The sequence below is a fragment of the Natator depressus genome, chromosome 1 (genome assembly GCF_965152275.1).
Source record: "Natator depressus isolate rNatDep1 chromosome 1, rNatDep2.hap1, whole genome shotgun sequence".
Classification (NCBI taxonomy): Eukaryota; Metazoa; Chordata; order Testudines; family Cheloniidae; genus Natator; species Natator depressus.
In genome coordinates, this window is record NC_134234.1 from 265,926,262 (window position 1) to 265,939,278 (window position 13,017).

Genomic DNA, 13,017 nt, shown 5'->3' on the forward strand with positions numbered 1-13,017 from the left:
CCTGCCCATCCCTCCCACCTCTTGATGTGGGTGAAGGAGAGGCCTTAAGGCTACAGCACGCAAAAGGGCTTGCGTGGTGACTAGTCGAGGAAAGGTCCCTTTTTATGCAGGGGGTTCCGTGTCTTGTTCATGCTGCTGGTGGGGGCGGCTGAGTGTTGGACAAATGCCACTAAGTTCTGAACCTGAGTGAATGCTATTTGAGCTGCTAATCAATAACAGGGAGGAGGGCAGGCTGTTGGGGGAGAGTTAAGGGGAGAGGAAGCAGATGTGTGAATGGATCTATGGCTGGAATCAATGGATAGTGCTCCAAATTTTGAGACGCCAAAAAAGGGGAAAGGAAAGTTTCTGAGTAGGGAGCCTAATGGCCTTAACCTTTTCTGTTGCTCTGGACTGAGGAGAAAACATTGTTCTTCACAGTTACCAGCCAATCCACCTAAACCATCAGGGAAATGTTTTAAAAACTTGCCCCTTTCTCTGTACTGTGTGCATGGGGTGTAGGTAAAACTATAACTCAAAGAAATGTGTGGCTGTAGGTCAGTTATACCTTGTAGGGGGATAAGGCGGAAAAGATGGATAAAGTATGAGTAGATAAAGGGGCTATAGCCGAGACTGGGATGAGAGTTTTGGATGAAAGGGGCTCAGATAATCAGGTTTTTATTGTAGCTGGGACTCTGTCTGCTTTTTCTGACTACTGTGGAGGTTGGTTGGTTTTAGATGATCACAGGGCAGGAGATCAGAAGCCTTGTCTTCACACACTTTCCTATGTTCATTAGCAACAAATGAAAGGAAATTTAATAGCAAAGGCTCTTCCCCCTCTCCATCATTCTGGGCTGCCATTGCCCTTGTCCCCGTTTTTATAGCTGTACCAGCTGCATGCTTTTCTAATCAGCCAGAGGTGTGCCACGAGCAACAGAGCTCTTTTACACCACCAACTCAGAGACATGGAGAAGATCCCCTCAGAGGGGCTGCTTTCCACGTATACAAGGCGTACTATTGCTTCCCTCTCCAGGTCACCCACAGGGTGATTCGAGTCAATAAACCATATGAATAGTAGTAGTGAATTGCTCAGTGAAAATAAATTAATCCTCCAGGCGATACAATGGAATTCATGAAAATGTAATCCTATGAACATGAAGAGATAGAGCTTTACCAGTTATACTTTGGGGGCTAGACTGTGATTTTAGGTACAGCTAAGGGGCGGTGCAAAGCCACCCTGTCCCTGCAGAAGCCCCGAGAGGCATTTTGCATCAGAAACTGAGTCACAAGTCCTCCCTTGTTTCCTTATTGCTTGTGGGAAGGTAGTAGTTTAACACTGGCCTCTACCAACCGTAAATTTTCACCCACCCTCTGCTGGCTCAGGCAGCAGGGTGGAATTTTGAGTCAAGGCTCCACCCATTCTCCACCGCTCCTTGCACCCTCACTCTGGGGAAGGGATAAAGAGACAAGCAGCCCCACTTACTCCTACTGAACCCAAGATCCAGACAGCCCAAGATCTGTAAGGAGGGTGGGGTTTTTAGCCTCTCTTACTCCCAGGCATATAACCCAAGTCACAACTGAGGCCAGAGTTTGCATTATCAGCCAAAAGTAAAACTCCTTGACTGTACGTTCAGCTATCCTTCTGGGCATCCTGCAGTCTGCCAAAGCTATTCCGATCTCCCAGGTGGTGGTGTGTACACCAATATATTCACTGCCTCTCCAGATCAGACTATACTTGGAACCTTTACACCTTTTGGACATGGCAGTATTTGCCTTCATAACAGGTAGGGAGATATATTTCAGAGCACTTGCTAGCGTACTGTATATTAAGGTTGGTGCTGCAGTAAGAGGTGCTATGGAAGAGCCTAAGATACTGCTCGAAGCCATGAATGAGACTGTATGATACAACTTGATTTCACAGCCACAGACATGGAGTTGAATCATACCTTTCTTTATGCCACTGTTTTTTAACTATTAAAATGATATTCCATTCCCATTCCCCCAAAAGCCTAAAGCAGCTACAGTTTTGGGTAACTCAAGTTTCTCTGCACCTAAATTCCTGATTTGCCACACTGATGGAATGACAGTGTATACAAGTGAGAGATTTTGGGCTACCAAAAACTTCCATCAGCCAAATTTTGAAGCTGAATGAAGGTCATTGAAAATTTGGCTCCTGACTTTTATTGTGATATAACAACCACCAGCCAAATCTCCAAGGGCAGAAGGCACATGCATTTATCAGAAAATCCACCCACAGCAGTGGAGACATCGGGCAAGTTTTTCATCCCAATCCTGGCTCCTTCAAACACTTGAAGAAAGGCAGCTCTGCAAGCCCTCCATGACATTGGCGGCAGAGGGACATGCCACAGAACACTGTCTGAGTAATCATTCCCTAGCACAGTTCTTAGGAAAGCAAACACACACACACCCCTGCCCACCTAACTTACACTGTTTCATGAATATCAGAGAGAGAATTGGTCAAATACTATTTGTTAAATGCATTTTTTGATTAATGTTCATCCTAAGTATCTGTCAAATCACAGATAATTGGTGTGCCTTTGTGGAAGGAAGGAGGGGGGTTGTTGAACCCATTTGGAAGTATTTACTGATTGGGCCACAGTTGGGCCCTTTGTACTAGACTAAATATTTTTGTAGAGTTGTTGAGCCACATCTGTTTTGAACAACAATGGTAACTGAGACAATTTTTAGTAAAACTCAATTAAGTGAGACCCTTAATTGAAAATATTTCCCATATTGTCTGGGATGTTGATTTTAGTTCTATCTTACTTCTGCTATTTGTGACATCTTCTCAGAACCCTACATTGAAGCAGGTCAGCTGATGTGTTTGTGCCAGGGATAAAGGTAAGTGGGGGTTTGTTGTTGCGAATGAACACTAAAGAAAAACCGCAGAAGTGTGACCCCCAAAAAGCAACTCAGGAATCTTAACAACATGGATTGATTGGTTGGATTGATAAACGTGACTTTCTTCCCTCCAATTTGCGCTGGCAACTGAAGAATTTTAGTGCTCTTGATAGTGCACGAGAAATAAGTATTAAAACTCACCAAGTATTAGTCATCAGTTTCTCATACATTCTCATATTTCATTTTAATTATTAAAACAGCCCTTCAATGTCTCTGTGGCTCACTGCTTCACCTGTAAAGCAGGGCTAGTATAGATCTGCCTTACAAGCGTGTAAGCGTGTGAAAAGCACAATGACGTGCTGCATGTGCAAAGTTATTATGCTAATTAAAAACACATAGATGAAAGTGAAGTTCTTGGACTGCTCACATTTTACGAACGTGAACCATTAAACCTGGCTTTGTGTTTCTGGTTGTTGTTCACAGTAACATCATAGCAGTGATGTTTAATCAGGAAGGAGGCATGGTGACTAATAAAGATGGAGAAATAGTCAGAGAATGGATATGGCCTCCGGTGGGAAAGCTTAGTGATCCGGTTTTAATGCAGGTAATATTTATTGGCTTGATTTTTCTGTTTTGGTTTTCTCCTTTTGCAACAAAATTGCCCTTTAGGAAATTTCTTCATTGCAAGGATAATAATACTGCACTTTCCATCTTCTAAATGCTTTACAAAGAATAGCTAAGTAACACTCCCAACAATCCAGGTGTAGCAAGGTAAATATTGCTGTCTGTATTTTACTCATGTGGAATCTAAGACAGGGAAAAGATAAGTAACTCGCCCAAGGCTGCAGAGAATTGTGTAAGGGCTCATGATTTCCTGAGGCCACCAGACCATCCATGCACCTAGGAGCAGTGTTTTAGAACATTATCTCATTACTCTTTCAAAATACAAGTGAGTTCTCATTTAATTTATCTTTTGTGTGTTTTTAATAGCAAACAACTGCTGAACCTGACATTAGGACTGATCCAATTCTCATTGACGTCAATGGAAAGACTGCCACTGACTCCAGTGGTTGTTGGATCAGGCCCAGAATGCTAAAAGATACTTGAAATTAAGGTAAAAATCAGGGATACATTTGGTAGAGAGGCCCTGAAAATTACACAGAACACCCAAGCGTAAGTTTGAGGACACTTGCAGGCAGTTGGTAGGAAAAGGGGTGTCTTCTGAGATTTTTTTTTAACCCAGTTGCATGTCAGTTTAAACTTTAAAGTTTCGTACAGAGAAAAGCTTTCAATTCCATTTAATACTGACTCCTAGAGGATGACTGGAAGGAGAGGAGAGGAAACTGAAGTGATACTTCACTTGTTCCCCTGCCTTCCTTTCACAGACCTCACCTGCCAATAGCAACATCTTCTTTCCCTCCCTGGAAGGTTCCTAGTGCATACCTCACTTACTCTGTACCCTCCCATCCCTAGCAGCTCCCATCACCTTCCCAAATCCCATTCATAATTCAGTCTGTATTTAGGAAAGAAGAGAAAACAACCATCCTTTAAATCCATATTGCTAGCCTGAAGGATAAGTGTCCACTCCTAATATCTAATGGCCTCTTAAAGGCACACTAATGCTGACATGGCAATGGAGAAAAAGTAGCTTAAATGTGTTGATAGATGCTTAAATTAACTTGTCAACAACCTAAATATCATAGTAGACAGCTGAAAGAAAATATCTTCTCAACCCACAATTGTAGTCAAGAGAGCACATACGATGTTGGGCGGTATTTAGAAAGGGACAGAGAATAATACTGAAAATATAATGTCATTATATATGCCAATGATACACTCTCTCGTAGAATACTCTGTTCATTTTGGTCACCCTATTTCAAAATGGATATAGGAGGAATCAAAAAGGCCCAGAGAAGGCCAGCAAAGACTACTAAGACACAGAAAGACTTCTGTATAGCAAGAAATTAAAATGATTAAGACTATTCAATTAAGAAAGGAGACAAAGAGGTGACATGAGACCATTACGTGGTTTAAAGATCAAGTGGGCACCCCATTTACCCTTTCATAATAAAATAACAAGGAGACACCCAAGTACACAGAAGAAAACAATTTTTAAAAAATGATTAAAGGAAATATTTTTCTATGCAATGCAGAATTAACCTGTGAAACTCACTGCCACAAGACATTACTGAGACAAAGAAATTATGACTTTAAAAATCGGACATTTCCTTGTATAAGAATATCATCCACATGTGCTCTCTGAAAAAACTCTCCTGGAACATTTTCATACAGCTCAATGGAGTTATGCTTTACTAAGGAGCAGACACCCTAAATATTTGCTAGCAAAGCCCTTAAGTGTGCCTTGAAGAAAAGAATTTGTAAAGGCACCAACCACATACATGTCAGGTCAGATTTTGTTGCTTGTTACTTGATACACAGCTATTGGCAATGTGATTAGTACTTTATACAAGGTATCCATTCAAGAGCACTGACAGAATGACAGGTAGCCAACAAACACAAGTAGTTTCTGTTTCTCAGTTCACCTTACCTTAGGTGGCAGCCTAAATGAGGGAGCAGCTGGGAACAATCACACACAACATGTGTGATAGGCCTGGTACAGCTAACAGATTGCCTTTTATATAGGTGGTACAAACGTGTGGTTTTGTAGCGGGTGATTCGGAGTTCCCTCTTTGCTGTTGCCATGATGTTCCAGTATAATGACAACAATGAAGTCCTAGGAGACCACGGATTTGTGACAATATACTGTACGACTGAAAAGTGCAAAACAAATTCTAGACACCGGATACTGTCTAAGTTCTGCTCATCTACACCTGCAACCAAGCTCAAATGCCAAGCAAGGGTAGAATGTTTCTTGCTTATCTGTGCCTGATTCTGTAGGTCTTATACATCTCAAGAAGCAAAGGCACTTTCTTGAGTCACCTTAAAAGTTGGGGGAGTTTCTCATATGTTCCCTCACTAGACAATGACTAGTGCATACCTTCCTGCCTCTGCATGATACAGATTAGTATGTCCTGGACAAGAATAGTCTGGGCAAGGGGCCGTTTCTGGCCAGACTTCATATGCATACAGTATTAACTAACTTTACATCATTAATCTTTGCTTGGAGACAAAACCAGAATTTGGCTCAACATTTAACTGAAAAGGCTGATCACTAACCATCATTTGGGTTGGCTAATCGCAATCTTTCCCCATTTTAACATTTGGAGAGGTCACACTATGCAGCATCTCCCACCTGGGCCACAAAAATGAAGATTGGGTACAGAACATGACTGCCCTTTTGTCTTACTCCAGGTTAATGACTACATCACTGTGAGGATTGCAGGGCGCTTTGCTATTAGCTTGGTCTACAAGTGGCAACATGAAAGCGTGCGGTTGTCTTTGTCACCACTACAAGGTGTGGCTCTTCCACAATTAGAAGAACTGGTATGTTGCAACTGCTTGCAATTAAGGGCCATTAAAAATGTCAGTCTGTCTACAGCCTGTGAGACTAAAGAGTTTTCACTGAGTCAATAGCCCTTAATATTATCTCTTTCCCCCTTTGCAGTCCCTTCTAATAGGTATGGATAAATATAGCTCTACTAGGAGCCTCTATTTATTAGCAGTCTACCTCTGACTTCACTAGAGATGCACACTGACTCAGTTAGAGGAAGAAATATGGAAAAAGTGAATTCATAAGTGCAACCACTCATCCTTAAATATCTATTTTGCAGTGGAGTTAAAATCAGACTGTAAGCATCTTTCAGATTGTTTTAGAAATTAACCCTTTTTGATATATGTGAACAAACAGTAGTTAAAAAGTACAAAAAAAAAAAACCCAGATAGTTTTGATTCTTATCTAGTAATGTAACTGGCTTGATTGTTCCTTAGAAAACAATTTTTATTTTAGAAAAAATTCCATGGATGTTAGCACTTAATAGGGCTTTATTATTGGCAAACATAGCAAAAATACAACTATCAACAGCTTGCTCTTGGCAGGGACTGTCACTTACTGTTATAGATATATGTGTTTGTATCACAGAACTGCCTGGAGGTTCCAGTCAGAGGATTGGGGCCTCATTTTGCTAGGCAGCCTACACACATATACCGAAAAGGTGCATTTGTACAGCATCTAACACAGTCTGACCTGAATTCTGATTGGGGCATGTCTACACTGCATTGTAAACCTGAATCTTTGGGACCTGGGCTTGCAGACTTGGTGGGTACATCTAACACTAAAAAAAAAAATTTTTTTAAATATCCCGCAGCAGCAAGTCTCAGAGCCTAGATCTACTGACTCTTGCTCATGGGGTTCAAACTACAGGGCTAAAAATAGCAATGTAGATGTTCCCACTTGGGCTGGAGCCGGGTCTGAGACCCCCTCACCAGGTCTCAGAGTCCAGACTCCAACCCAAGTGGGAACATCTACATTGCTATTTTTAGCCCCACAGTACAAAGCCTGCAAGCCCCAGTCAGTAGATCTGGGCTCTCAGACTCGCTGTCACAGGTATTTGGGGGGTGGTGGTTGTTGTTTTTACAGCATAGACACACCCAAAGTTTCCAAGCCCAGGCTTGAGTGTCTACACTACATTGCAAACCTGGGCTTACCATTGCTGGACCTGATCTCACAGCCATGCTAACACGTCCATATTGCACTACACAGACCTTCTGACTTGGGTCTGCAACTTGAGCTGCAGGCACACTGCAAAATGACAGGGCTTGGACCTCAGTCACAATGAGACTTAGGCTCTGACCCAACTCCCTACCAGAGTCCGAGGACCTGGGTCCTGAGTGCTTGCTTACCCGAGTCAGACTGATTTGTGTGTGGACAGAAAGGATCAAACCTTTGTGTTTATCCAGCCCTTAGTGATTGTGTAATATATAAAAAAAGTTTTATATTTTTCTCTCTCTTTTTTCCAGGGCCAGATACTCACCAGAGTTAAACTTTCATCCAAATCAGCTAAAGAATTCTCTAAAGTAAGCAGGAAAAAATTGAGAGAGAAAGAAACAAAGAAGGTTCTAAAGAAAGAAGTAAGCAGCAATCAAAAACTCAGTACTAAGACAGCTAACAATCTTACTGGAATATTTTTTGCATCTCTTTCTTTTCTAACAATTGCTTGTTTGCAGCTGTGTTTAAGTCCTTCCCACACAACCATCTTGACTCTGAAACGTAAAGATATTCCTCCCCAGTTTTTTTTTTTTTTTTTTAAGGCCTATTGAGAGTAATGCCCTAAAACTGTAAGGCCAGATCCCCAGCTGGTGTAAATTGACTTCAGTGGAACTCTGCTGATTTACACCAGGTAACGATCTGCCCCATTGCCTGTTATGGAAGTGTCCCTTACTATGTACTAGTTATTGTACAAATACAATGGGCCCAATTTCTGGTTGGGTTTTTTGGATGCTGCTATGACACAAATAATAGTCTATTCATGATTAATCTATTGTCTGATAACCCTCTTGGATAATAAAGTCCAGTTAAGTATGTCATCCATTTCATCCACAGCTACAACTACCATTATAACATATTTCGATATTCATTCTTGCCAAGAGGGACTGGCTAAGCATTGGGTATGAAATACCTACACTCTACAGGTTAGAATCCTAGGAGTGTTGACTCAGCCCTTCTGTGGTAGATAAATGAGGGGCAGCGGAACAAGGGGGCAGTGGAGCTAATGCCCCGATCTATATTTCTGCACCTGTGCGACATTCCTTGCAAGTGGCATCGAGGTGAAAGCAGGACCTGGAAGCTGGAGTAGATGCTATAATGCCCCAGACCAGGCCAGGGAGCAGGAAGGAAAATGCTCCCACTGCTGAGGCTCAGTAGCTCCCCTCACTCCTCCTCCTATCCGTGATACCCCGACCTCCGCCTGCTTCCCACGTAGAGGGCCACTACTCGGCACCCCCCACTCAAATCACACTTCTGCTGCCTCCGTGATAAACTGAGGTCCATGCAGAATGGAGATGCTGCGTATGAGAGTTTAAAAAATGAAGTCCTGTCTCTTATTTGTGGACATTCTTTGCTTTCTGCAAGAGGAGAGGGTTCCCCTAGTGTCCTGAGTAAAATTCTCCCACACCTTGTTTTTGTGCAGAATGCAGCATGCTGGTTGACCACCTGGCTTGACCATCCAACCAAAATGCTGCATTCCTATAGTACTCTATATAAAAGTCTTAAATGCCCCACTGAACTCAGGATAGATGGTCTTTATGTCACAAAATGTGTTATGATGATCAGGGGGTTCACAAGTGAAGGGATTTGTGGAGTCAAAGTTGGAAAAGCAAAAACAAAACAATCCCCCCCCCCCAAAAAAAAACAGATTTTTGTTTAGTGTTGACTTCCATCCATTTATATTCCATTTTGTATAAAACATTTAACTTAGAAAGTTCAGAAATGTATTTTGAGAGTGATAAGAGCCAGGTAAATGTGTACATCAATATTTTAAAAAGAAAAACAAGAAGTTACCCCAAATCATTCTGGGGAGTTAAATTAACCTGACGTTTATTCACCAACACTAACATAGAGGGAGAGAGAAGACACCTTGTTCCTTCTAACTAACTTGAGGGCAATGCCCATTACAATATCATCTCTACCCCTTAGCAATCCCTGTCAGATTGCCATTTGAAATGCCACTAAAACAAGACCTGCAGAGAGTTGACAAGAAAATAAATGGAGCAAGGAGGGGAATGCAGAACTAGGGGAGGATGAAGCACTGGGAGGAGATGCTTAAGGGACTTAGGAGTCTAAATCTCCTTTAGGAAAGTGACATAGGAGCCTAAATTGCAGTGAGACTTGGGCCCTAAGGCCCAGATCCTCAAAGGTATTTAGGTACTTAACTCTCATTTAAATCAATGGGAATACAGTTGCGGATCTGGGTCTCCGTACTTAAGTCACATCTGAAAATGGGACTTTGGTGCTTTTGAAAATTTTATCCGTGAGCACAATTGTGTCATGCTAGTTAGTTGATTACAGTTTTGGCTTTTAATCAGCTTCTGGACTTATGGACAGAACTCTAAAATATTACTTTTGGTTTTATTGAAAACAAGTTTTTTCTGCATTTTGAATTTGTGTTGCTAAGCAGTTTATGCAAATAATTTTGGTTCATTTTTAGCAGTTCAGTTAAGTACAGTAGGAGTTATATTAAATGGATGAAGCTCTTTTCTTGTCTGTATTTCCAATTAGCTTACAAAGTGAGCTACTCAAAAATTATAGTTTAAGCTTCCTGTGTCTAAATTGGTAGATGCTATATGGGTTTCTTGGCAATGCTTAACCACTGCACCAAAAAACACTCACATTCACTCACTCTGTCCTGTGCTTTAAATCTCTGTATTGCTTTTGGAAGCAACAATTCAGATTTAGAGATAAGTACAATGCATCATTACCACCTTGCTCAGAAAGCTATTTTGCAATCTGTTCTTCTTTGAAGGGTGCATCGTGTGGGTAACACCCATTAACAATTAACATTAATACTCACATTGCCACTGATGGGAGAATACACTTTTCATTGTGACTGTGTCTACATCAGACAACTTAACCAGTACCATAAGGACAGCTGTAGTGTAAGTACTTACATTGTACTAGTGATGCTATTCCGAGTGTAGTTTTACCCACATCCACACTAGCGCTGTACTACGCTACTGCAATTGCATTGTGCTCCGGGTATCTATCCTGCGGTTCCCAGCACAGTTCATTTGAGAAATTCTGAAAGACTGTCTGGGAGCCCAGGGGAACTGTGGGAAGAAAGGTCACATTTCCATAAGTTCCCTTGAGGACTCCCCATTAGACCCCAGGTATCGGAGTAATTTTAAGAGCTTTTTTTCAAAACGGAGGGCAGGGTGAGCATTTAATCCCTCACTCCTGGCTCAGCAATGTTTTATGATTCACTGTTTCTGGATCAGCTGCCTTATAAGATCTCACTCCGACACCGGGTTAATTAATAAACTCCAGCCTTATTGTGGCTGCTTACAACATGGCTTCTTCAACCTCATGGCTTCTCAGACAGTTCCCCAAGAGGTGTCATTTCCAAATAGTTCCCCCCCAGAAAACAGTATGCGGTCTGCTGGCACTTTCATATTGTTACATCCCTTCTCTTTTAAAGAAAGCTGTTAAACACTCCAGCAATAACTGATAACGTAATCTAACGTATTCCTTTCAGATGCTGACCATTCTTGCAGTTACTTCATTCATCACTTTATCAGTCTGTCTAGCTACACAGTGGTACAACTTGGAAGTTAGTCACAAAATCCCTCAGATGAGCAGGTTTTATAACAGTCCATCCTCCTCTAGTATGGTATGGTTCACTGGTGCCTCCATGGTGATGTCTTACTCCCATCTGGTCAACAACAGCCTCTAGGCGTGGTGTTGCTTGAGTCTGCCAAAACACCCTCTTCCTTCTGTCTTTCCTCTGGCATGCCCCTGACGTTGTCTGCTTCTAACAACTCTGGCTCAGGATTTTCCTGCTGTAGAACCCGAAGACATTTGTTGTCCATCCTGTCTTTAGAGATTTCTTTTATTTTTCTGAGGTGCCTATGGTTTTGCCTCACTATCTGTCCATTGTCTATTTGCACTTGATATGATCTTTGGTTTCCTTGTTGCACTAGGGTAGCTTTGTGGTAGAACTTCATCCTGTTTTGTTAATGGTTGTTTATATACTTTGTTGCCTAGTTCCAGATCTGTCAGATCTCTTGCAGATGTGTTGTAGTAAAACACTTGTCTTTTTTGTTGGTTTCTCCATATTCGCCAGGTGAAACACCTGAGTACCAAGGGTCTAACAACCTTCTGCTTGTTGGCAAGAGTGTCTTAGGTCTCTGGCTCATCAATCTTTGTGCAGGACTAGAATTTAGGCCTTGCAAGGGAATATTTCTGTGATCTATTAGTGCTAAGTATGGGTCAGCCTCTGCCGTTTTTGCTTTTTTCAACAGTTTCTAATCAGTTTTTACTACTGATTCCACTTTGCCATTGCTTTGATGATACCCCAGTGAAGATGTTATGTGACCAAAATCCCAGTCCTTTCTGAACTTCCAGAACTCTCCTGAAACAAACTGAGGTCCATTATCGGAACACAGAATATCAGGTATCCCATACTGTGCAAAGTGTGCTTTTATCTTCTGCATGACTGTTATGGATCCTGTAGTCTATAGTCTATCTCCCAGAAATTGGAAACATACTCTACAATCATCATGTATCCTTTGTCTCCAAAGGTAAACAAATCTACTCCCACCTTTGCCCATGGTCTTTCTTGGAACTTTGTGTTGCCACAGGGTCTCTTTCGGTTGTCTTCCTAGGATCTGCAATACATCACACTTTTCTATGAATACCCATAATTGTTCATTCATTCCCGGTCAGTACATAGTCCGTCTGGCTCACCTTAAGCAACCTTCAATTCCCAGATGTGATGAATAAACTTTATGCATATTCTAATTGCTAATAGCTGCTAGAATAACTGCTCTTTCTCCCTTAAATATAATGTCGTTCTGTATACATAACTTATCTCTTATCTGAAAGAATGGTGTTCTCTCTTTAGGTACTTGATCTTTTGTCACTGGCCATCCTTGTAGGATCATGAGTTGCAATTTCTGCAGCATTCTGTCTTGCTCTGTACCTCTTTCAACCTTTCTTCCAAGATAGGTAAGTACTGTACCATATTAACTGTCTCCACCTCGGCCTCTACGGATCTCTCCTGGCTGGGTTCTGGCAAGTATAAATGGCTCAAGGTGTCTGCCAACACCAAGTTGCTGCCTGGGCAATACTTGATCTGTACATTGTAACTCTACAGTTGCGTCATCACCCACTGTAAGTGTTTTGGTACACTGAGTAATGGCTTTCATGAGGGTTATGGCAGATTGTACATCCATGGTGCAACTGTAAATGTATTGGTGACATTTTTGCATTCCAAAGAGTATTGCTAACAGCCTCTTTTTCAATTTGAGCATAGGCCTTCTCTGTCACGGACAATGCTCTGCTTAGAAACGCAACAGGTTGTCCTTCTTGCAGCATGGTAGCCCCTAGACACGACTCGGATGTGTCACATTGCAGCATCAGGGTTCCTCTGCGATGTAATGTTTCAAAATGAGAGCCTTCTCCAATCATCTCTTTTGTTTTCTGGAATACTTGCTTGTGTTGGTCTGTCCACTCCCTTAAGGTGACTCAATGTGTCAGCTCTTTCAGGATCTTACAGCTCTCAGATG

At 41.8% G+C, this 13,017-nt stretch overlaps 1 protein-coding gene across 1 annotated transcript in view; it reads left to right on the forward strand.

The window, feature by feature from the left end:
- LOC141980559 (uncharacterized protein C3orf20 homolog) overlaps positions 1-13,017 on the forward strand; it is a 69,370-nt gene that overhangs the window by 12,059 nt on the left and 44,294 nt on the right. Inside the window, exons 8-11 of the mRNA XM_074941881.1 lie at positions 1,611-1,760; positions 3,322-3,442; positions 6,151-6,282; positions 7,756-7,866. Coding sequence (XP_074797982.1) covers positions 1,611-1,760; positions 3,322-3,442; positions 6,151-6,282; positions 7,756-7,866 — 514 coding nt within the window. The remainder of the gene's footprint in view (positions 1-1,610; positions 1,761-3,321; positions 3,443-6,150; positions 6,283-7,755; positions 7,867-13,017) is intronic.